General features: G+C 37.9%; 1 protein-coding gene across 1 annotated transcript in view; it reads right to left on the bottom strand.

Moving 5' to 3' along the window:
• The window catches only part of prima1 (proline rich membrane anchor 1), an 80,921-nt gene that overhangs the window by 29,117 nt on the left and 26,031 nt on the right, over positions 1-25,773 (bottom strand). The window contains exon 3 of the mRNA XM_006632544.3: positions 5,842-5,968. Within this exon, the coding sequence (XP_006632607.1) occupies positions 5,842-5,968 (127 nt within the window). The remainder of the gene's footprint in view (positions 1-5,841; positions 5,969-25,773) is intronic.

The following is a 25,773-nucleotide window of genomic DNA, read 5'->3' as shown; positions in this document are numbered from 1 at the left end:
TTCAAGAGCAACTGTACTGTACAAAATAACTAGTACAATGCTCCTTTACATTATTGGAAAATGGTTAACAAAAATCTCTTCATGTGCAGGACTCTGTCAGGAACAGTTATTTCCGGACCCTATGCAGACGACACGATCTGGGGTTGAGTGAGAATACATGAGGGAAAAAAGGCATGCAGGAGTTGGGAATTAAAACAGGGGGTGTGCCCATGGTGCTCTGGTGTTCGGGGGAGGTGTGGCCAAGGCAAACAATCCAGGAGAAAGTCCAAGGGGGGATCCAAACGGAGGAAAAAGTCCAAAACCGGGTGGTCCATCCTAGACAAACAAGATTTAAAAACGGAAACCGGGTCGGAACTGGCAAGGGAACGGGAACGGGAACTAAAACCTTAACGGGACCATTCGCTTCCAGGTCCTGGAAGAGCCGGAGCCCCCTTAAGGATGAGGGACTACAATCATGACAGTATGCCCCTCCTTTTCAGGGCGGCTCCAAAGCCAAGAAAAAAGGAAAAAAAACACAAAACCAGATGGAGTCCGGGCTGCCAGAGTGCCTGCCGCGGGGTCCAGGTTCAGGCTCTGCGTTCTGTAACGAAAGCGTTCTTTCCGGGCCCTATGCGGACGACACAATCTGGGGTTGAGTGAGAATACACAAGGGAAAAAAGGCATGCAGGAAGCGGGGATGAAAACAGGGGGGTGTGTCCATGAAGTGCTGGTGGTTAGGGGAGGTGTGGCCGAGGCAAACGATCCAAAACAGAGTCCAATATGAAATCCAGGACGAAAGCAAAAGGTCCAAAGCTGGGCGGTCCATCCGAGACTGACGGTTAAAAACGGGAACCGAGTCGGAACCGGCAGGGGGAACGGGAACAGGAACAGACACTTAAAACCATAACGGAGCCAGGCGCATCCAGATCCCGGGCTTGCGTGATGCGGAAACCAATGCATAGGCTAAAAATGTGTTGTAGAACCACTCCACAGAACCCAGTACAGACAACACCTAGGGAATGCGATCAGACACTGCCACAGCCAGACAGGTAAAATCTCTATTTCTTGCAAGGACTGTGTACACATTTTGCTGAAATTTGAGGAGGAAACAGTCATTCTTCAAAAGACAAAGCACCTGCCACCAGACACAATAATACAATAATACAATTTGTACAATAATAACTATCAGACTCTTATGCCACTCTACTTCTTTACATAAGAAGTAGGGCCATTCGGGGCGAAGTGGTGGCTCTGTGGCTAAGGATCTGTGCCTGTGACTGGAAGGTTGCCAGTTCAAATCCTGCAGCTGGCAGAGGAATCCTACTCTGGTGGGCTCCTGAGCAAGGCCCTTAACCCCAACTGCTCCAGGGGTGCTGTACAATGGCAGACCCTGTGCTCTAACCCCAGGCTCTCTCCCTGTCTGTGTGTCTCATGGAGAGCAAGCTCGGGTATGTGAAAAGATAAGTCCTAATGCAAGAAATTGTAAAGGGTGAATAAAGTAATGTTATATGTTATAATGTCTCATAATTTCAAAAAAGGAAATCAATGAAAGCCAAAACAAACTTACCACAACAAATACAATTTCATATTACATTACATAGGAATTACATAGTATATATCCATACAATATTACAAGTAGAGCTGTCTGGGCTCACTGGTATGGTCACAAAGGTTAGATCCCATAATGTACTAGCTACTGTATATAATGTCAAAATTACTCTGTCATGGGACATTCCCAGAACATACTTTATGTAAATAGATGCCACTCACACCCTCCAGAGCGGGTCAGTAGAAATCCCCACCTGTATGGTGTTCTAGGAGCAAACCATTAAATCTAATGATTCATTCAGGATTAGAGAGCACAACATTATTATTGTCTAACTGTCACCACAGATTAGAAGTATGAGTAGTCTACTAGGACATTCAGCATGGTGATAACAAAACTACTTGTTATATGCTAGAAATTGTGAAGCAACACTGGTGATATTTATAAGTGATACATTTCTTGTATAAGAAATATAATACTGTATGTATAATATGTATAATACATTTCCTGATATAAAGTACTCTGGAAAATAACCCTTGAGTTTTCCTACAAAGAAAACACTAGGCGGCTTGCTTTGGCTCTCTAATATATATTTTTCTTCTTTGAAAAATGTTATTGTCTACTGTTCTTAATGTGTTCCACTGTATTAAACAATCTTTAACAGAAAGTGTAATCACTGATGTTAAAACAGACAGCTTTTACTCCCTTAGCAAAAGTAAGAGTTGTCTTCAACAACTGCTAGATATAACCATTTCTAACGTATTCTGTTCCAATAGAGAGCGAAAGGATTGATACTGTATAATTCACACAGACTTGAGAACACACTGGAAAAAGAAAAATACAATTCCACTTGGGAAAGAAAAATAAGTACAGCAGAAACCTACAGTAATAGTAAAAAGCAATGGATATCTCATCCCAGAATTTGGGTTTATGCTTAATTGTGAGTGCGTTTTATAGAAGAACTGGAGATTGGGGTGAGACTGAGACAGGTCTTGGGCCAGTGGTGCAGTGTGTTGGATGCCCAACAATCAAAACTGTCAGAAGGGCGAAGGAGAAGGAGGGAGAAGTGTGGGAGCGAACAGGGAATGTGGAAATACGGAAAAGAAATGTCCTCAGTTGTTCCCAAACCTCCAGGGAGCAGAGCTGACATCAGAAAGAGCCGGAAGACAGAAGCACACATTGTGAGGGCAGCATGGGGCTGGCTCTTTGCCGACATTAGAGAAATGCTTGTTTGAGGTGGAGTGAGGTGGTAGCCAAGAGGCAGTGTCAAGACCTGCAGGAACCACAGGACAACGTGCAGGAGAGGGCAAAAGATGGAAGATGGAGGAAAGAAGATAAAGTCTGTTGGTAGCATGAGTAAGTGAGAATTGTGTGCTCAGCAGGCGAAATATTTTAAGCGTAGAAGAGCAGATGTGGCCAGATTAGGAATATGATCTCCTTATATGAGAACCTGAACTTCTGACATAAAAAAGACCAATAAAACTATTTTATTTAATTACAGTTAAAAATGGTAAAATTCATTAGTGAAATTAATCTATTGTAATTGCAAAGACACCTAATTGAATTTAAAAAGGAGGTGTGTTGTTGTAAAATAAAATTGTAAAATACAAAAATTGGGAAATGTTGAGTGTTTATATCTATATACAGTACAAATATAGATGTGTCACATATAGACACATGTAGACTTTAAACCAAAAGATGGAATGTTAAAACATTTGTATAATGCACTATAAGACCTCATTGAACGACTCTATACAATTTTCACAACATTATAGAAGATATTGCTACTCTGGAATCAGTCCAGAGAAAAGCAACCTGGTACATTAAGGCACTTAAGGGAATGTCCTACACTGACAGTCAGAAGGAACTTCAAAGAGAACTTCAATATAGAAGACTACAAGGCAATGTTTTCAGAATAAACACTACAACTTAATTCAGAGGACACAAATGGAAATTACACAGACGTACATATAAGTGCAACTGGTTTAAAATTGAGAACAGGAGACTTTTCTTTACCCAAAGAGTAAAGGGCTGTGGGAATTTGGAACAAATGTCTCAGCCATGTTGTTTAAACTGATAACCTGGCTTTTTTAAAGAAACAACTGGCTGAATTGTCAATCAGCTAATAACCACCAAATGGACTACATGGACTGAATGGTGTCTTGTTCTTAGGCTTTGTTCATAATATTTTCTGAGGGAAAGCACATTTATTGCTAAGTTTATTTATATTAATGTTTACTATGAATTATTTGTGTAGCTATGGGCATCTCAATCTCAATCACTACTAATATTTTCTTATATCCAAATTTCCTTCCCTGGTCATTGGAGGCAATGAACGCTGAATATATTCAAAGGTAAGTGTACACATATCCCTCAGGCCTAACTTGTACATGTAAACTGCTAATGTCGATGTCTGAACATTGAAGTGTTATTAAGTTTGGGATGTTTTTTTTTTGTCCATACAAAAGCTAATTTTAATGTAAAACACATCCTGTGAACTTTTTGATTTTGCAAAATTATGTGTAGCTGTCTATTGTACTACTGTATATCTAAAAGTACTAATTCAAGAAAGGCATTATCACCCATGATTGGGACATATCTATGTTTAAAAAAAAACTGCAACAAAAAATGTTTCATTGTTCAATGATTGCCATACTGTCAAATTGTTTAAATTGCAGTGTTAACATATACTGCTGATGGAATATAAATGTTATAGCAAAATTGCCTTTTAAGCTTAAGCAGAAATGAACAATAGTTATACCAGCATTCAAGAAATGGTGTAGTTTGTTACTGTAAGTAAAATTGAATCAGCAGTGAAATTTAAAAATAAATTAAATTTGATACAGAAATTATACAATAACTGCAAAACAATTAAATCTGAAATGTTATTTGCAGTAAAGCACCCATATTATTTATTTTCTCCTGGGGAACTCTTCAAAAACTTCAATCAAAATCCAAGGATGCTTGTGCATTCTCAATCACTACAAATGTTTTCCTATATCCTAATTCTATTCCCTGTTCATTTGAGGTTATTTTTCAAAAAAAGAAAACAACATTTCTCGAGAACAGCTAGAGATTTGTGTACATTCAAAGGCAAGTAAACTCTACATGTATCCCTACATGTCCACTGCTAATGTCTTTTTGTTTTTGAACATTGAAGTGTTATTTAAATATTCGGTAGCTACAGGAACCTTCTGAATATTCAAAGAATTAAATTGTATTTTTAAAGAATTAAATCAATGTTTTCTAATTCTTCTTAGGCTGCATTGCAGTTCAGGCATCAGGCATTAATTCATTGAGTTATTTCTTCAATTTTCTTCCATTTTCTTTACTGTTCACCAAAAAAAGAGTGGTCGGTGGTAGCCCAAAATTTAGCCAATATACCATGTGGTTTTCTAACCATTCCTTGCCAGGGTTCATGCCTAGATTGCCCAAATTTTAATTTGGACCACAATGTGCTACAAAATACAGAAACTGAATTGATGGATCAGACAGGGAACTTATTCTTACCCATTAGCTAAATAATGCTAATCATTTTTCATGATAAATAAATCTTTCTAGACAACAGCAGAATAAAACACTACCTTAACCATCTGTTCGACCCATTTCAGGAAGCTTAAATCCTACCTGTTTCATGTTAGAAGGGGAGGTCAGAGTTAATTACAATGCAATGAAGATGACAATAACCAGGAGGCCATTACCTGTTTTAGCTCACGAGCCTGTGCTTCTGTATCAGTCTCAATACTCCCTTATTAAAACACTGATCATTCTTGAGGCAAAAAAGACCCAAAATTGATTAGAAACAAATGTTGACACAGTCTTTATTCTCTGTTTAAGTCTCAGGAGCTATTTATCAACCTGATGGTAGCTGTGGGAGGATGCCTGATGATCTCCAGTGTGGTGATAAATGGACAGTAGAACATTCTTCAGTCCGAAGAATGTAACATTCAGACAGAAGAATGTAACAGCTGTTTCACTGTGACATTTATTATATGAAACTGGCAAACTAAATCATCTTTACAGATGCAGAAGACCCAAGATGGGGTGATAAGAAGACTTCAACCTTCATTATTTTTGGAATGCTGAAGAAGCATCTTCATGTCTTTTTCTCTGGTATTTAAATTCTTCTTGACTGATACCATCATCAAACCTTGTTGTTACTATTAAAGCCTTCCCCCATGTTCCTAAAATGTTGCAGGGTGAAACAAATTAGTTGTGAACCACGCTCCTTCTGGAAAGTATGAGGTGGAAGGAATCCACATGAAAACCCAAAGATTTGTTTTTCTTCTCTCAATGAAAATGACAAAAAAGCCTACCTTTTTATTGCCTTGTAGCAAATGATGACCATTAACAGAAGGAACAGCACAGTAGCACATCCCACCGTGCCTATAATAACAATTTCTTTCCACCAGGGCTTCATCTGAGGCACACTGGGTTCAGGTGCTACAAGAAGACAGGACAAGAAAAAAAATTAGAAAAAAATGTTCCAGAAACCAGCTGTTAGGAATACAAAACAGATGAAAACATGTATTAAAAAATATCCCAGGCCAACTGTACACCCATTACCCATTTGATTAAAATTCTAACATGAAGCTGACTTGTCAATTTAAACATGGGGCTTAACTTTAATGAAAGCTTTTCAAATTTGTGTATTGTGTAATTTCCCTGTTTACCCTCTGAGCAGGACAAGTAAGTACTGTAGTCAGTTAATACTTTCATCACACTATCCTAGGAGCACACTTGTTACTCATACAACATTACATTGGAAAACTGAAATGTACTGTATAGGAAGCTGTACAGTATGTGTGCTGATGCTGAATTAAAAGTCAAGCAGTTTTTTACACATAAGATAAAATCCTATGAACAATTTATAAATATCTAAATATTAGAAGTGATGCTTCAGATCATGCAATTTTCTTCTACTGGCAATGACATTTCTGTTCATTTCAAGCTCATTATGCCACCACTGCAGTTTGGCATTTTAAAGGAAAATATTATTCAATACTTGTCAAACTGGTCATGCTCAACACAAATCATGTACTGTATATGCATTTTGAGTGAAACAGAAGTTTTTTTACAACAAATTCTTAGTTTATACATAAAACTAGAATAGCAAGAACAACCTTTAATTGTCAACATCATCAACAGTTCCTTTCACTTGGTGTGGTCCTTACTGCGTTAAAGACTGCATCTATCACTCCTGTTCTGAAGAAACCAGGCTTGGACTCTGATAGAATGAATAACTACAGACCAATCCCTAGTTTATCATTTCTACCAAATGTTTTAGAGCATGTGGTTGCACCTCAACTACATCAACTCCAGGCACATATGATAACGATATGATAATTTTCTTTAATGATTTCTGTTCTTATCTGACTGGCAGGCAGCATTTTGTATCCCTTGGTCCTCATAAATCCCCCATGGCCCCAGTCAATCACGGTGTGCCTCAGGGTTCAGTCTTGGGCCCTTTACCTTTTATTATTTATATACTACCTCTCGGCCAAATTATACGCAAATATGGTCTTCAGTTTCACTGCTATGCAGATGATACTCAGATTTATGTTAAAACTTCTTCCCCTTCTGGTCTCCCACCTTGGTCACTTATCTCTTGTTTGCGTGACATCAAATTCCCTGAAGCTAGTGATAGTGATAAAACAGAAATTCTACTGGTTGGCAGCAAATCTCAATTGGATAAACCCTGTTAACACGTCAGCCATAGTCAGGAATCTGGGAGTCACACTTGATCCTCTCCTGTCTTTTGAGCCACATTTCTGTCACCTTAAAAATATTGCCCGCATTAGGAAATGTTTATCAATGTCTGATGTTGATTGCCTGATCCATGCACTTATAACAACAAGGCTTGATTTATCCAACTCTTTGCTCTATGGGCTCCCTAACTCTCTTCTCAACAAATTGCAATATGCTTAAAACTCCTACTTCTCCTCCTACTCTAAAGTCTCTTTGGTTGCCACATATTCAATCTCGAAATGTACTCATTTTTTATCAACAGAGGATACCCCAGCAGTGTGATTGACAGGGCCCTTGCCCGAGCCAAAAACACCCCCCGGACCATCAACCCGATCAGGAACTCCCGCCGTAACAACCGCATTCCTTTGGTGCTTCCTTACCACCCTAACACACTTCCTATCCCCAGGACCATTAACCAGAACTTTTCCATCCTACAGGATGATCCCTACATTGGGGCCCTCTTTTCTGATCGCCCTATCATCTCATATCGCCGACCACCTAATCTGCGTAACCTCCTTTTTCACAGCTCCCTTGACCGCCCTCAGCAACCATCCACACCAGGCACTTTCCCTTGCAAAAGAGCTCGCTGTATCACCTCCAAGTACACAGCCACCACCACACTCATTCAAGGCCCCTCAGGACAATTCCGGATCACCCAGACAGCATCTTGTACCTCCAGCAACCTTATTTACTGTATCTCTTGCAGTAAATGCCCAGCCATCTACATTGGGGAAACAGGAAGGAGACTCGGAGACCGCTTCAGAGAACACGTCAGGGCTGTGAAGATTAAAGATCTCTCCAAGCCCATTGTTTCTCATTTCACCTCTGACGGCCACGACCACTCTTATCTCTCCGTCTGTGTTCTCAAAGACGGTTTTCCGAACTCATACATCAGAAAGACCACCGAAACTAAAATTATTCTGCAGCTAGGATCACACATTCTCCCTTCCCTTAACGACAGATTACTGTTCTTTTAAATATTCTCCATTCATTGGAAGTTTCATTTCACACCTCTCTGCACCCATTCTGACTTCACACCTCTTGATTGGCCTCTCTTTCTGTCCCCTGCTCCCGCCTCTCACTCCTCCTCCCTCTCAACCTTTGTTCTCCCGCTACCTTACCTTTGCCTACTGCCCTGTCTCTCTCACACCTGAAGAAGGCTCCACGGCCGAAACGTTGTGTTCTCTTTCTTCTTATTTTCAGCATGGAATAAACCTATTACTTGTTCCTTTGCAGCCTACGCATGCTGACGCAGCTACCCACCTATTCAATACAAGATCCTGTTACTGACTTTTAAGGCTCTGAAAAATCTGGATCCATCATACATCTCTGAACATCTCCAGTGTTGTGCAATGACCTTCCTCACACTTTAGAGAGACAACATCTGTAACTCTCTTGAGTTATCTAAACTTAAAACTTACCTTTTTCCCAAGGTCTATGTACGTCTGATTGCCTACAGTCAATTTGTAAAAACCTGTATGCTTTTTGTTTTTTTTGTCTTTTTTTTTAACTTTTCTTATCTTTTTCTTTATTCAAGATGTACAGTACACCATTCTTGGGTTTGGAAAGGTGCTTTCTAAAGAAAAGTCATTATTATTAATTATTACTTCAATGACAGGTTTAAACTGATTTAATAAGACCAGAGACATTTACTTCTAATTTCCTCTTAAAGATTAAAAAAGCAGTTTTTCATTGTAAAATGGTTTTAAAATTCTCTACCACCTATCGCAAATCTTTTTGAGGAATGCACAGATATACAAAGCTGCTAAATATTTTAGACCTCAAGAGGCATTTTATTTGCCTCATGCCACCACAGCTCCAGTTTGATTTATTACAACTTTCTATACAAGTGCTTTTCTTGTACTTCAGTGTAAACATACTGTGGAGCATTACAAAGTTAAAAATGTCAATTAAAATTGCTTTACTCAAAAGTGTAATATACAGTATAACAGTGGTTTGCACCACATTAGTTCAGAGACTAATGGAGTAGTAACTCACAAGTCTCCAGAAACAAGACAAAATTTCTCACCTCTAGACTGGCAATGTCTAAAACCAGTTTTACATTGCTGTAGCTTACCTTTATTAGATGTCTTACAAAGCAAACAGTGGCTCTTTTGCATTGTCATTCTGATTAATATTTTATTATTCAAACCAGCATTTTTTCCCCAATAATCACAAGAAAAATCTTTGTTTTTCTTTTAAAAGTGTGATTACTTCAAACTGGGTAGTTCACACATATACTGTTGAAAAACTCTACAACTCACATTAAGAAAATGGACAGAAAACAGCTTAGCTGCCGTTAACTGTTTAACAACAGCAATCTCAGTTTGTGAAAGCGTACTGTATAATGTGATACCTGACCCCAGTAACCACCGATCTAGGTGACAACTGGGGATGGGAAGGTCAGAAGATGTTAAATTCATTGGCATTGATTTTGTTCCACAAAAATGAAAATAAATGACTATTAAATGCACTACAGAACCTTTCCTCATTTCCAAATAAGCATATTATTGATTGTAAGAAAACTCTAGAGACAAGAAGCACATTGTTGCTCTCTAAATTTAATTACTTCCCAAATTATACTACTTAACTATCGACACACATTGTTTTAAAATTTAAAAACTTCTCCAGAAAAGCTGAAGGAATCTTAGACCATTTCTTTAAACACTTTTAGTTTACTGACAAAGAAGCTACATTACTGTATTCTGTGCTTTCTTTCATTACGTTCATTACTTTAAAGGGGACTGCAACACTATTTTATAATAATAATAATAATAATAATAATAATAATAATAATAATAATAACAACAATAATAATAATAATAATTGCTTACCCTTATATAGCGCTTTTCTGGACACTCCACTCAAAGTGCTATATAAGTGTACTCTATGTGCAGCATCCACCTAGATGATGCGACGGCAGCCATAGTGCACCAGAACGCTCACCACACATCAACTATCTGTGGGGAGGAGAGCAGAGTAATGTAGCCAATTCATAGAGGGGGATTATTAGGAGGCCATGATTGGTAAGGGCCAATGGGAAATTTGGCCAGGACGCCGGGGTTACACCCCTACTCTTTTCGAGAAACGCCCTGGGATTTTTAATGACCACAGAGAGTCAGGGCCTCGGCTTTACGTCTCATCCGAAGGACGGCGCCTGTTTACAGTATAGTGATTATATATTACAGTATATAATTATATACAGTATATATAATTTTGACATTATATATAATGCATTTAATGCATATAATGCATTTCAAACCACAATGACACTACCAAGAAGTAGAAATTTTCCATTGTTCTGTCAAGGTATTCTTTGCATGTCTGTATAGTCCAATAGAGGTCAGGGAGTACTATTTGCATAAGTACTATTTATGCAAACAAAATGCAATGACAAATTTTAAACAAATCACACAGTATAAAATTTAAAAGTTAATTAAAATTCTGGGATTTCACTGCCAGATCACATGTAATTATTTTCTTTGAATGTGGTATGAACTGATAGGATAGGACCTTCCTAATGAGCATTTACAGTGCAATCCTAATTCTTACTAAGGACTGCAAGTTTTTTAAAGAAAGGTTTGCGTTTATAACACATACTTTAGGTGTTTTTGACAAAGAAAACAAATACAGTATGACGTGGGGAACTTTTTTCTGTTGTATTATAAACAGGACAATGAAAAATACAAAACACTTAAAAAAAACAAACAACTTCCTAATTGTGCTATAAAAGTACTCTTTGGATTTCAAAAATAAATAAAACAAGGCTACCAATTAAAGCAAAAATACTGCATTTGGGAATGGTTTTGAGAAGATTAATTGAACAAGTCCCACACAATTATTAGGTCTACTGTACATTTAGAGTTGTAGACCGATGGTAAAACCATTCCTGCAGTTTGCAGCATTCATGCAGTTTATTTGCATTTGCCTATTTGGAATAAAACATATCTCTTTATTAGCACCAATATACTAGATAAAAAATAATGAATGGAAGAATAAAACTATTACAGGTTGAAAATCCTTTATCCAAAATTTCAAAATCAGAAAACCTCCAAAATCCGAAACTTTCCAGCTCACAGTGATGTCATTGCTGACGTACCCTCTCCCTCAAGTTTCTCGGACCTGACGTAGTTGTAATGTCTGGGGCTGCATTTAAGTTTGTAAGCAGTGATCATCACGTTTTGTTTTTTTTGTACAGTAAGTACAAAACGTTATTTTTACGTGAGAGCTGAATTTCACCTCCATGTATGAGTGCAACTTGACTAGCGTCATTACTTGTACATTATTTTTAAAATAAAATGCTGACTTTTTTCAGTTTTCATTTTATTTACCTGTAATCATATTCAATGCTTTGTTTTTATACCTTACATAAAACTTAATACCTGTACAGTAAAAAATAAAATACAAATGGCATATGTGTACTGTAAAACTACATCCAGGGAATATGTATAAGCTATATTATGAAATGTAAATGGATATCGTGTTTAGACGTGGGTCCCATCCCCAAGATGTCCCATTTTATAGATGCAAATATAAAAATATTCCAAAATCCGAAAAAATCCTAAATCCGTAACACTTTCGGTCCCAGGAATTTCGGATAAGGGATTCTCAACCTGTATTTGCACATTCATTGTCTGCCTGAAACACAAATCTCCTCGCTTGTTGAGAATATTAAGGAATTCTATGTAAATATATGTACAGAACTAGTCACCTGTTAATCTATTCTAAAAACATTATTTTTTAGATATGCCATTATTTTTATGTAGAACTTTAAAAGTAAAACAGCATTTAATCCTACAGATTATGTTTATTTAACAGAAGTTCAGGAGGAGGTCAAATTCTAATGTCACAGCTCTGCTCCTCTATGCATAAATCTCCCTGGCTGTACACATCTTGTGCATCAATGTGCATCTTTTCTAGCTCTCCTCTCACCCTTCAAGCAAATTTCAGCAAGCGATACAGTGATCCCCTTCCAATCTTAAGATAGCCAGTCCTGCTAGTGCTGCTGTCTTCTGCTGACTGAAATTCTGTCACCTGCATCATACATGTGTGTCATTCATTCATGACCCATGTTCCTCTTGAACACTGCATATCTGTGTCTGCTTGATCAAACAAGCTCAAGCCTGCATGACTCATTTCTCATTCATTCCATGCAACAAACACATTCTACGTGGACCCTTGAAACTCTGCAGCCGAACTGAGTTGCTCTTAACTCCATATTCAAAATATATGTGTTTTGACAATCCTTTAGGTTGGTTGTGACAGTGCTGGTTGTCATTTCCTCAGCAAGGTGACTTAACTTAACTATTAATTATGCTAATCATTCACATTTTTTGGCTTGTTTCATCAATATTAAAATGTGACCTGAACAGCAGTTCAGGAGGAGGTCAAATTCTAATGTTACATCTCCTCTTCTCCACATATAAATACTCAGGACATTTTGTAGAATTTCCCAAATTTTTAAAGTATACTCTCAAGGCTTGCAAGGCTAACAAAGTTGGAATTTGTCTAAGAATATACTGAACAGATACAGCAGCCCCCAATTTAATCAGAACTCTGCTGGATATGATGTGTGTTTATCCTATCCTACCCAGTTAAAAAAGCAATAAAATAGAGTGGAATAGAGTGGAATCAATGGTCAGTGTCCTTAACTTCACAGTATGGGGGAGGCAATAAAAAAAAACTACAAGAAAGCCACTGTATGTTCACAGTACCTTCTGCTTTCCTTACTGGACACAGTTGCAGGGGGGACTGAGACTCAGAAACCCAGAACTCTACCAACTCCAAGACCAGACCCCCAGCGTTTGATGAAACCCTGAGCTTCACTGGTCATAGTGGAAGTTGTGTTCTTAACACTCCACCATGACCTTTAAACCATTACCTACAACCACCAAATGAAAACCATAACCTGGAGACCACAAACCATAAACCAAATTGTATAAACATGACTCATCACCCACCAAAACCCCTTACTCTCCGTAAAAAAATAAATAAAGTATCCTACATCCAAATATCAATTTATTTTGTATGAGTTTCTCCAGGTTTGTAGTTACCAGTATTTTTCCTCCAGGGAAAACTCTTCGTGCACTGAGGGATTCTTCTTTCAAAGTGACCTGTCAATGGGAGTACTCCCAGGCTATTACAGTATCTCTATGCAACCAGAAGGTTTACAGACTGCAGAGTTCCCAAACACCTGACCAGCAGACTTACAGTATGCTAAAGGACATTTTCTGTATGAAATGGTTTTAACAATACACACTACTAAGCAATAATTGCTTGGATGGTATTCTATGTTCTTTCGTTTCTTTCATCAATATAACATCAAGCTTTTGTTCCAGAGAGATAACTTTTGTTTTCTTTTCACTTCACCACACACACACACACGTAGAACATTTCATACCTTTGCCACTCACTGTAACAGCAATATGTCTATCAATGTTTCTAAGGAATTAAAATATAGTAGCTGACCACAGATACACAACTTTGATGCATATGCAGGTTAGACAAGGTCTGATGCCAATGTGTGAAAGAATACGCCAGCAACTCGCACTCTAGCAGAAATGACTGTACTGTGCTATGAATGGAAGCAAAAGCAGTGGGAAATGGCATCTTGTGCAAACCCTACAACAGGTAGCAAAGAATATGAAAAGCACTTATAGTTTTCCCAAAAACAATCCTCAATATTTTAGAAAATTAGACAAATAATTGGTTAAAATGGTTGTACAACAGCACAGTGCAGTCAAAAGATCATTGAGAAACTTGGATTAGAAGGAAAGCCATGTTGTTAATGACAGACAGAGTGATACAAGTGAAAGAGTAGAAAAAATTATAATTGGCAGCAAAAAGGGCGTACTGGGTTGAAACCACAGTTCTGTAACATGGAAGTCTTTTAAAAATAAAGCCACCTTTTAGTCAATTAGATTAGGTCAAGCTGTCTTAGAGGTTGATGCTATCCTGTAACTTTGGTGAAATGAAGTGCTTTGGAAGTGGGAGGAGAAACAGTTCTGGTTTCTGCATTTCAACAACCTGATCTTGAAGATTTGCGAATCCCACAATCCCTGGACAGGAGGAGGATAATGTAATGAACAGTTCTTTCCGGACCCTATGCGGACGACACAGTCCGACGGAGTGGGGAAACACTGGGGAAACGTCATGCAGGAATACGGGGCAGAAGACAGGGGGGCGTGTCCAAGGTGCGCTGGTGCACGGGGGAGGCGTGGCCGAGGCTAACAATCCCAGAGAGTAATCCTTAGAGTATCCAAAACACACGAGTAAGTCCAAAACCAGGAGATCCATCAGAAGAAGGATTAAAAACCACGAAGGCCGGGTCGGAACCGGCGGACGGGGAACAGGAACGGGAACCGAGATTAAAACCTTAACGGGACCAGGCGCTTCCAGGTCCCGGACTCGCACGATATGGAAATCAGATGCAGAGCCCGGATGAGCGTCAGCGCCTGGCTTTTAAGGGGGAACGGGAATAGGGATCAGGTGCAAACAATGGGAGGGAACGAGGAAGAGCTGGAGCTCCCTTAAGAGGAGGGGTTAGCGATCGTGACAGATAATGACTTAAGTGGCTCCCCTGTGACCCTGTATTGGATGAGGAAGTATTGTATTGGAAGATTGGATGGATGGGAGGAACACATCTTGTAACAGTAGGAAAACATTTTTGCATTTATAACAAGGAAAAAGGTGTCATAACCCACATAATTTTGGTTACAAAAAAAACACACGGCACACAGCAGATTATACTGTTGGATAATTTGCTTCATTTGTTTAGAAGAAAAACAGGTGTTATAAACCATACAGAGCTGAGGAGAACTGATTTCAAATTCTTTTCATGTTTTTCGCCTTTGGCCACAATACTTCTACAGTTCACCCCTGTAGGCGTCAATATGAGTCATCTCTATGTTATTATGGATGAGTGTTCAAGGTTAACCTTTTTGTCCAAATTAACCCACTACAGTCACCTATAGACATTGTGTTTTCTGATTGATAAATTCTATACATCTGTCTTTAGTTCCAATGCAGCCTGTTTTCTTTATGAGTTGGGTTTGGTTGCCTGTGATGTTTTCTACATGCATATCTTTGGGAATGTTGTATGTTTCTGGGTGGGCAAGTGTGCATGTAGTGCTTAACAGATGGGGTCTATTTCCAGGTGCTTTTCTGTAAACACATGCACATGTATTGTGCATAAAGCAGGCACTCCTTCTGTTCAGCTTTTGTTGGTATAATGTTTTGTTTTTATTTCAAAATCAGTTTGTGAAATATTATACATCTTATTATAACTCTGCTTCTGCTATGTATTCTCTTGACAAACAATTTAATATGGCCTCAAAATAAAAACTGTGCATGACAAACACAAAATGATGCCCTGATTATTCAATGAAGAATGTAATCATATGTCTGGTACTGTATGTTTCACGCAGCCAATTAACCACTTTGTTGTTTTAAGGAAAACACAGTTTTATGATCCTGGTAGAATGATCTGTTAAAATTGTACAATGCACTAGTAAGGCCTCGTTTAGAACATTGTGTACAATTGTGGTCTGGTCAATGTATTACAAAACAGGCATAGCTGTTCTGCAATCAATCCAGGGAAGAGGATTGAGATAAATTCCCAAGATTAAGGAAATGCTGTACACTCACAGGAAAAAACAACTGAGCCTTTCTACTTTTGAACAGAGTATCTAAAGGGATAGGATCAATGCATTCAACATCATTGGTGACACTGACAAAATCAACCAAATGGACTTCTTCAGAGACAGCAGTCAAATACAAATGACAGAATCACAGAATAAGAGGTACTTTCTACAGCAAAGTTATGGTTTACCCAGCCATGTTGTTGAAACTGGAACCTGGGCTTTTTTCAAAAATTGGCTGGATAAATTGAATTCTAACTGCAAAACTGCTAGCTGGTCTGAATGCCTCGTTTTGTCTGTAACCTTTCTTATGATGTTATGTGAACCAAGGCATGGAATTTGAATGTGAAGACTTGGATGATTGAGGGCTTTTAAGAATGACTGAAGACATTATTTTAGGAATAATTCATTCCTCATTCATCCATCCATCCATTTTCTAGCCACTTTATCCAATTCAGGGTCACGGGGGAGCCAGAGGTTAACTTGGCAAGCAACCAGAGCAAGGCGAACACACCCTAGATGGGACACTAGTCCATCATATCCATTCCTCATTGATTTTGTTATTTTATTGGGTTCCAAAGTCCACCCCCTTGCCATTGTCATGGAAACTGGGAAATGACTAATGCTGGGTGAAGATTAATAGGGTGATGTACAAAAAAACTCCTTCAGTTCTGGAGCCATTTCGGTTCCGGGAAAGTTTGTCAGGATTCCTGCATCCTGCATGCTCTGGGCTATGGCAACCAAGTCTTCAGAGGCTTCAAACAAGTGGAAGGAGGTTTGCAATCTAAATAGCTATTGTCATTGATGAAGGCGTCAACAGAAAAAAAAGCCAATTATCTTGGTCTCCAGTGCCACTGAATCATGGTCATGTAATGTCAAAATATGTGTGCAAGCTATTGTGTAACAGTTTCTCCACAATGTAACACACAGCTGACATGAAGTATACAAACATGAAGAAATTCATAATCAACTTTAGCTCTTGGGGGATTATGGTCTTTGACTAAAGTAATTGGAGGAAATGGAGGAAGAATATATGAGAAGCAGCTCAGCAATTTGAGACCCAAAGAATTAGATCAAGGAAACCAGAGAGTTTTAACAAGGTCCACCATGACAGGACTGAGCAGTGCATTAGTAGTTTTCTAACAAGACAACTCTCACGGTCACAATCCTCTCCTCCAGAGGCCGCTCCAACCTCCTCTCGTTAGTTTCTTTTAATTATTACCTGCATTATTTCCTGGTGTGTCATGTTTTAGTTTCCTTATTTAAGTTTACTCCTTCCTGACTTTGGCCCTCAGCATTGGTACACGGTAGCTTGATGGCCCGCCTAGTACCAGGTCGCCCCATGTCTGTGGCCTGAGGGCACAGGCCTGTTAATGCTCCCTGACCCACTGAGCCCAGGGCTTGGAAGAGAGCCCCGTATTCCCTGGATTCCTGTCATCTTGTCTGTGTTTCCTGTTTGCGTCTCCTGATGGATCTCCCGGCCATGGACTTAAGGACTGCTTCCTGACTACCCTTTGGAGTTCCCTGGATATGTTTGCCTATGGATTTTCCCCGCACATCTACACGAACCTCCGTATTTCACTACGAGCACCAATAAACACTGTGTGTCTTCCCTGAACCCCGTCTATGGTCCCTTTTCCGGAATCGCCGCCTCACATAGGGTCTAAAACACCATGCTCCACAGGAGACCAACCCGGCTTCCGTGACAACAACACCTGTTCAAACTATTAAAGAACGTACTGATCACATCCTGGTCCGATCAGTCAATCTCAAGGTCATGGAAGACAACCATCCTCAGCCATGGGTGATAGCCATTGATACTAATAATGAATTATTTTGTTAACTGTTCTATATATAAGAGTATATATGTAATGTCATCAATCCATATACTTGAGCAATATTTCTCAACGGCTACATTCCTTCACATTTCTTGGGACTAAATGCATTAATGCAAAAGTACTGTATATCCAATAGCAATCAGTACATCAAATTTCAGCAGCTGTTGCTACTAGATAATCCAGTACAATATTTGTATAAACTCTGTATAAACTTTGGGTTTAAAACCAGATAAGGCTACTTATTGATTTTATCATTAAACTCAAATAAAACTACAAAAGAATATTATTATAATTTACTAACAGTTCAGTCAGAAATAAAAAATAATGTCCGCATGGGAGAATTTTGCCATAGTTGTCTAGAGTCAGCACTACCTAAAAATAGTCAGAAAATTCACTTATGGATGAACAATAGTTGATGTAAATTATCTAAATAAAAGAACTCAGTTCTTCTGGAAAAAGACAATACGCCAAACCCTGTATCTATGGCCAAGTAATAGACAGCCTCTGTAATGCCACAGGACTCCTGTGTCATTTTCTTGACTTAAAAGGTAGCAGGACAATTAAAGATAATTAAGAAGGACAGATCCCAGAATAACGGGGCATATTAAATTTGGAACAGACCTGCTACAGGGCTTGCCAGATAAAATGTTGTTAGAAAAAAAACAATTAGATGTTTTTGCTGTAAAAACCTGACTGCTTATAATGTGATAGGTAAATTTTATTTTCTCTAATGCTAGTTTCAGATGTGATTATTTATATGTATTATATAGTACATTCTATGTATTATATAGTACATAGAATGAGTTTATAGGTTCCAACCTCAAAATGTGTTCAGTCTTGGAGAATGAATTAATCCATTAATTAAATGTTGCTGCATGTACAGTATATAACGCAGCAAACACTCTTTTCTGAGGGACAGCAGAATGATAAAAGTAGATTTTATCTTGAGGAGTGACAATTACATACAGCCAAGCAAAGGAAATAAAAAATAAAACAAATTAATAATCTAGATGAGCTTTTGTTGTTTACGCTATAAATACATCATCACCTATTTAAAAGACACTTTCCCTAACACTGTGCTGGGACCACATTATGCAGCTGTTATTGTAGTACTGTTCAAATCCTATTAATGTACATCATCATCCAGTCAAAAGCCATTTCGTAATCTTTTGTTTGCATTCTGTGCCATTACTGGACTAGACACCTCCAGGAAGGAAGTGGTAGATACAGAAATTCACATCCTACAACAACTTTGAATTTTCGGCAGTAGCACATTGTAAGCATTGATGAGGCTCACAATCAGGAGACTGCCATATGTCAACCAACAGATATCACAAAGGTAATGCATTTATTAAATTTAGAACTGGCTATGGATAGAAAGCAGAGTGTATGTCACGATCGTAAACCCCTCCTCTTAAGGATGCTCCAGCCCTTCCTTGTTTTATACTCATCTCCCGCACCTGCCTCCGGTTCCAGCCTCCCGTTCTATAAAAGCCAGATGTTCCTGCCAATGTAGGCTTCATCACGGCATCCTGACCTACTGAGTCCGGGATTAGGGAGCATCTGGTCCCGTTACCCCCTTTTATTCCCCCAACCCTCCGCCAGATCCCACTCTGACTTTTAACTCTGTTTGTCTGTCAGAATGGATTACCCATTCTTGGACATTTGCTGCACTTTCAGATTTGCCTCGGACTCCCTTGGACTGTTTGCCTTGGCCACCATGGACACCCCCCCTCTTTTCCTTCCAGCCCCTTTGCATGCCTTTTTCCCCGTGTTTTCCTCACTCCTCCCCAGATTGTATGGTCTGCACAGGGACCTGAAAGAACACTTCGTGACAGTATACTGACTACAGGTGAATGCCCAAATTGGAATTACATAATGATTGACATATGACAGAGGAATGTATTAAAGACATTGATAAATCGACCCATTGACCTTCTTGAGAACCAAGAGTGAAGTAAACAATACAGGACACAGCTAGAAAGTATGGAGAAATACATACATGGAGGAGGTAACTTTTTACACAACATGGCAGTCAAGATGCAATCTTTGGATCAATAAGCTATGAGCAACCAAAAAACCTCTTGTTTGTAACCTTTTTATACTTTAAAAAAGACAGTGAAGAAGGTTAATTCATTTTCAAACAAATTGATTATGGCTTAACATTGATAGGCAAAAGATTTGTTTTACAAAATAATTTAGTATAACTTAATATTGCTGAGCACCCAACAATTTGTCCACACAGTAAAGACTGTATCAGCATAAGCAAAGCTATAAATTAAATCAGATTAAGTGTCTACAGTGAACAAATCTAGAAAAGACCTTTAGGAATAGATGATTCAAGATCTCAGATCTCGGCACTGTAATAATCTCTCCTCATGGGCACAGAATAAACCAGGGGAGGAACAGGCTACATAGTTTCCTTAAAATCCTTTTTGAGAATAAATTCTATATTTTCTATCCTGGTGGTGCCAGTTCATCTAAATCAAACTTTGTGCAGTATACTACAATAGCGTAATGCCATAATCAAACCAGTGTGGCAGATATAGATTTTAGCAGAATAATTCAGTATATAACATGATAATAACATTTTGCAGTGATACCAGTAGTTATCATAGTTCACTTCATCATGCCACATTTACTGTAGCATGATACAGCAATTATAATGGTAAAGTGTGGTACTGTTGTGCTTGTACATCCAACAAGACCTTTATGGAATTTACCATATTTTACAATGATAACTTGTTATACAGTATGTACCAAAGTTGTCCTTATACCTTTTCAATTAGGATATGCATGAGGAGTATATTCTCCCTGCTTCTGACAGGATTTAATCCGAGTTGCTTACAATCTCATAGCATATTCAATGCTTTTCCCTAGACAGCAGATAACTCCACCATGCCACAACACCAGCTAGCTACACTGTTTAGATTTCAGAATGGGTAACATTAGTTCCTTAACTCGCTCAGTGCACTGAGCCCTGTTACATATGTAGTGTGTCTCTTTACAGTTGATGCTCCATATTATTGTTCATTTTCTTATGGGAAGCTGATGTACCTTGAAAGTTATGCTGGCAAATCTCTAAGGTATAAGGAAATTCAATGAAGATGTTATTCTATCTTAGGTTGTCCAAATAAGTTAAATGAGTTAGTGTGTGGTTATATGGCAAGGCCAGTCCAATACCATCATCAATGTAGGTACATTGATATGTGTCAAGTAAATGCAGATTTACTTCTGAAGTTTAGAGTTAAGGAAAATCCTCTTTGATGGTAAATTTAAAATTTACAATATTAATATCACACAGGCTAAATTTTGCATTTAATGAGATAAACATATATAATATGTAGGGTTAAGGCCTGTAATTCTACTTAGAATTAAGTGTTATTAAAAGATTTCTAATACTTAGTTGCAGGAAGTTTAACTCATGAAGGACATGTGGCCAACAGATCTTTGAGTATAAATTGTCTTTATTCACATTATAATTCTCGAGAGTTGTACTATTATGCCAAACACGTTTGATGTTTAGTTCACAATAGTAAATGCAGATTTACTTTATCTGAGAATAAATGTGATGTGATTATATGAGACTGTTACAACCTATGAGGTAGACAGTAACAAGTCATAGTCAATGTATTTTAACTCTGAAGTTATTAACTGTGATCTTTACAATCCCTGAGTGAACCATCAGCATACAATATGTGGATCGGATGGTTTAGGAAGCTTGCACGAACTTCCAGTCAATCATGTAAGTATTCTAGAAGAATAGCACTTGTGACTAAACCTTAGACAATGTTGTAAGCACTTTCAAATGCAAGACTCATACAACATGTCCTAGACATTACTGAAACAAGGAAAGGTATAAAACAGGTCTTGTGATGTAGTGATAATCACCACAACAACCCTTAAATGATTTTGTCCTCTGAAGACACAATCACATTAAAGTGATAATTAATAATGAACAAAACTCAAATTCAAGATACTGTAGTGGTGAGGTTGATCTGCATGGATTCAAATCAGGACTGCTTTGTTCTGTTAAAATATACTGTAAGAATTTATTAGGAATGAAATAATACTAACAAAATGGTTTATGGAAAGAGCTGAAGACTTGGATGGAAAGTAGAGAATAAGAAAAGTAAACATTTATAAGATACTTCACAGAACAACTAAGCGTTAGCAATCTCAAATTTGAATTTGAGGCAAAACTCAATTCCATTAAATTCTTATCAAGGTAAACATTTTTACACTATCCCCATTAAGCACTGAACCCAAACATGAGGTAAATGTGAACTATTTCTCAAAGAAATGTGCAAACTAGAACAGATTGGTGTGTTCCTAATGCTTATGTTCTGGATCGATCATCACCTGGTCTGCGAGGATTTATGTGACCCTGCTAAGGAACTGTTCTGGTGCAAACAGATGAGTTGCTGGCTGGAGAGGGAGGAGCAGTGTATCAGACCTTGCTTCCCTGGTCCAGTTGAGCTCTTTCCTACTTCTTCTCCTTGGCATGGTGGCTGCCCTTGCAGTCCTCTAGGGCCTAACATCCACCCTCAAGGGCCTAAATTCATGGGACTAACTTCCTGCCCTCCCGGGCCTTACTTTCAAATTGTGGTTCTTGGCTTGTCCTATTTATTAGCCTCAGACAAAGAAATTCCATTGTCTCATCTGCCAGGGATCTGGTTGGCCAATTCAAATCTGAGATTTGTATATCTCTCCTTCAGGAATTTTTATTGCTTCTATCAGGATAGACAGGATAAAAAGTCCAGTATTTTGTGAAAACTCATAACTTTTTCTCGGTAATACATACAGATGTGATATTTACAGTATATTTCTGAAGTACCTTTTGTTTTGCCCATTCATTTGATTCCAAACAAACATAGCCCAATTATTCTTGAAATAATTGTATTTTAATAGAATATCTTGATTTTACCCTTTTGTAAGAGAATGAAGTATGTAATCTGGCATCACTTCCAGTACCAGTACTTCATGCTGTCTTTTACTAATAATGAATGATGCTATTTTATTATGTCAAAATTCTATACAAGCAATGGGAGGGGTTTGTACCTTAATAACTAGAGTGGTGACTCAGTATTCTAAGCTTGAGACATCAGTCAATGTCAGAATAATCTATTCTCTAAATATTAAATCCTTTCCAAAATGCTTGCTGCAATCATCATTTCTAACTGTTTCATCTGTTTTACCATAAACAGTCCTTTAAATTCAAGACCAAACTGGTGATATTATCTATGGGTTTTGCTCAGATATCCATTGTTTTTTTAGGTTTAATGTTGTTGGTCATTTTTCTTTTCAGTACATCAACTGAAGCTTAACAAATGTCCTTTCTTGTATTCCTTGCCATGAAATGACCCCAAATTTATGATATTCTCTCTGGATTTGGGAGTCTCTTCCCTTGACCTGTGAGTCACTACTGGCCTACTTTGTTCATGGCCAAATGGTTTAATCGCCATGTCTATGTAACTCTTATTTCTCATTGATACATAGTTCTTCTGGCCTTTGGGGATCCACAAGTAATTATATAAATAAATAATAAACGCCCCATTACTCAGATACAGGCATGCAGATTTACTTGTTAGTAACAAATGAACACACATACCCCAGTATCAGACTGTACGACTTACACATATCACAGCAGACTTTTTCACATATATATTCTGTTTGATGTTTGTTATGCATGTTTTTGATTATATTAATAAATTGTATATCTTATATTCAGAACCTGTGTGTGAGACTGTAAATGATTATGTTTGATTGGTTGTCAAGTACAGTTTACCATAACGATTTCTGATTGTTACAGTAATTTGAAAGCTCACATCACCTACAACTAACAGGCGCAATTATTAGGAAATCCCCTGAAATTGTTTTGAGCCCCTGACAGCAGCAAGAACAACAACACAGCTTTATCACATTCTTCCAGTAGGATCACCTTCAGATGGAGGTTATGATAGGGAGTAATCGTGTGTACAGTAGGTGTGATCTGGACCTTCTACCATTCCCATCTGTTTTCATTAGGATTGGGATCTGTTCTATCTGGGAAGGTCATCAATGATGTTTCTTGATCTTAAAGTCAACTTTAGAGAGGGTGTCTATTCAGATGACTGTGGATTTTGGACAGGGGCTGCATAGTTTTAACACCCAGATCCTTATAAGATTAATTACATATCACTTAGTTGACGTGGCTCAATCCTCTGCTTGCCAAGCAGAGATTTGCTGCAGGGTGGAGTTCAGAAACACTGGGGCCACAACCTTTCCGAGTCAAAAGGCCTTTTGAAAAATACATTTTGAGAAAAATGAGACACTTTTCTAAAGACGTTTTGGTAATGTAGTCTGTAGAGTATCTAGTATTAATAAACCCTTTTCCAGATATACAGTACTGTAACAAGTTGATAAAAGAACATTTTCAACATTCAGTTGAAAACAAGAGATTTCTATGACATAAAATGTTATGAAACATGTACCTCAGATACATCATAAAATGAACCTATGTTACTGCACTTCTCTCCTGCAATTAAAATGATTTAAAAATCAAAAGTGATTAAAAAATAAACAAATGAAGCATGCATTAGAAAACATTTAATCTGGGTCTTTAATTATCAGGTTTACTGTTTTAATTTAAATTAACACATCCCACTTCTCTGGGATTAAAATTATTGGTACAGTAGCTTAATCAAGCTAATGTAATCACATTTAGTTTTGTGATTACCAGTAAAGAAAAATAAGCTTATTAAACCACAAATCCCACACTTTAGTTTAGCTCACAAAATTGTGTCTTTTCCAAGGACCATTCTTAAACAGTTCTCTAAATATAGCTGTGCATTTATGGGTCATGCTTAAATGTTTACTTGGGAATGTCTCCAAAGGAGGATAAACGGAGCGGGACTCTAAATACAGGCACATTAAAGTGATTTCCCTGTGTCTGAATGCTTTATGCTCATCAGGTTTGTTTTGTGTGTTTTGGCAGCGCTGCCTTAACAAGGTTGGAAACACAGGATGAGACTGAATAACTGGTGTCAAAAGGCCTCTTTTAGAAGAGTGTACACCAGGTTGCACTAGGCCAGAATAATTACTGTTTGGAGCCAACTGCAGCTATTAAATTAGGCTATTTTTATACCTGGACTGGAGGTTAATACAATTATTAGTTCCTGGATTGTTTCACAGAACAAATTGCGTTAGGACAACTGATAGAAAGCAGCTGGTGAAATGACAACAGCAATGTGCTTTAAAAACACACCACTTGTTAAAATAAAGAAATATAAAACGTAACACACCTTTAAAAAGCATTGGTATCAAACTTCACCTTTTGTAATTGCTTTAATTATTTTTTTTGGGTGCAAGGACAAGTATGCATAACACTGTCACTTATTTCTATTGCTTATATCTCCCTGACAGGCTAGCAATGTCATGCACTGCCATTCTAATTGGACAACAAAGCATTTTAAAATGATATGATGGCAATTGGCATCACCTGGCATTTGTCTTTTTTATGTTTTTTAATTAAATTTGAGTATGCTATTTAGCATGTTATTTTACATTTAACTGCTTTTTAACATTTTGATTTATTAAAGTCCCTACTGTATCTAAACTATTAACAATGGGATTTATTAATGTCCCTATGTAAAACTGTTTTAGAACTAATGAACATAAGGTAAAAATGTGGGGGGCCCTTCTAGCCCATTTAGTAATAAGTAGTTAATTGACCCAAGGATCTTATCTAGGTGTGTTTTGACTGAACCTAGGGTATCAGTTGCAGCAACATGGCTGGGTAGTTTGTTCCATACACCCACTAAACTTTGGGTAAAGAAGTGTCCCCTGTTCATGGTCTTAAATGCACTTCCATGTAGTTTCCACTTAAGCCTTTAAGTAAGTAATTTAAGTAAAGATTTAGATAATTTAGCCTATCAGTGTAGTATATTTCCTTTAATCCATGAATGTATCTGGTTGCTATTCTCTGGGCTGATTCCAGAGCAGCAATATTTTTTCTATAACATGGTGACAAAAATTGTACACA

This window comes from Lepisosteus oculatus, chromosome 8 (assembly GCF_040954835.1).
Source record: "Lepisosteus oculatus isolate fLepOcu1 chromosome 8, fLepOcu1.hap2, whole genome shotgun sequence".
NCBI lineage: Eukaryota > Metazoa > Chordata > Actinopteri > Semionotiformes > Lepisosteidae > Lepisosteus > Lepisosteus oculatus.
The sequence above is the reverse complement of the archived record's forward strand: the minus strand, read 5'-3'. Positions and strand labels throughout refer to the sequence as shown.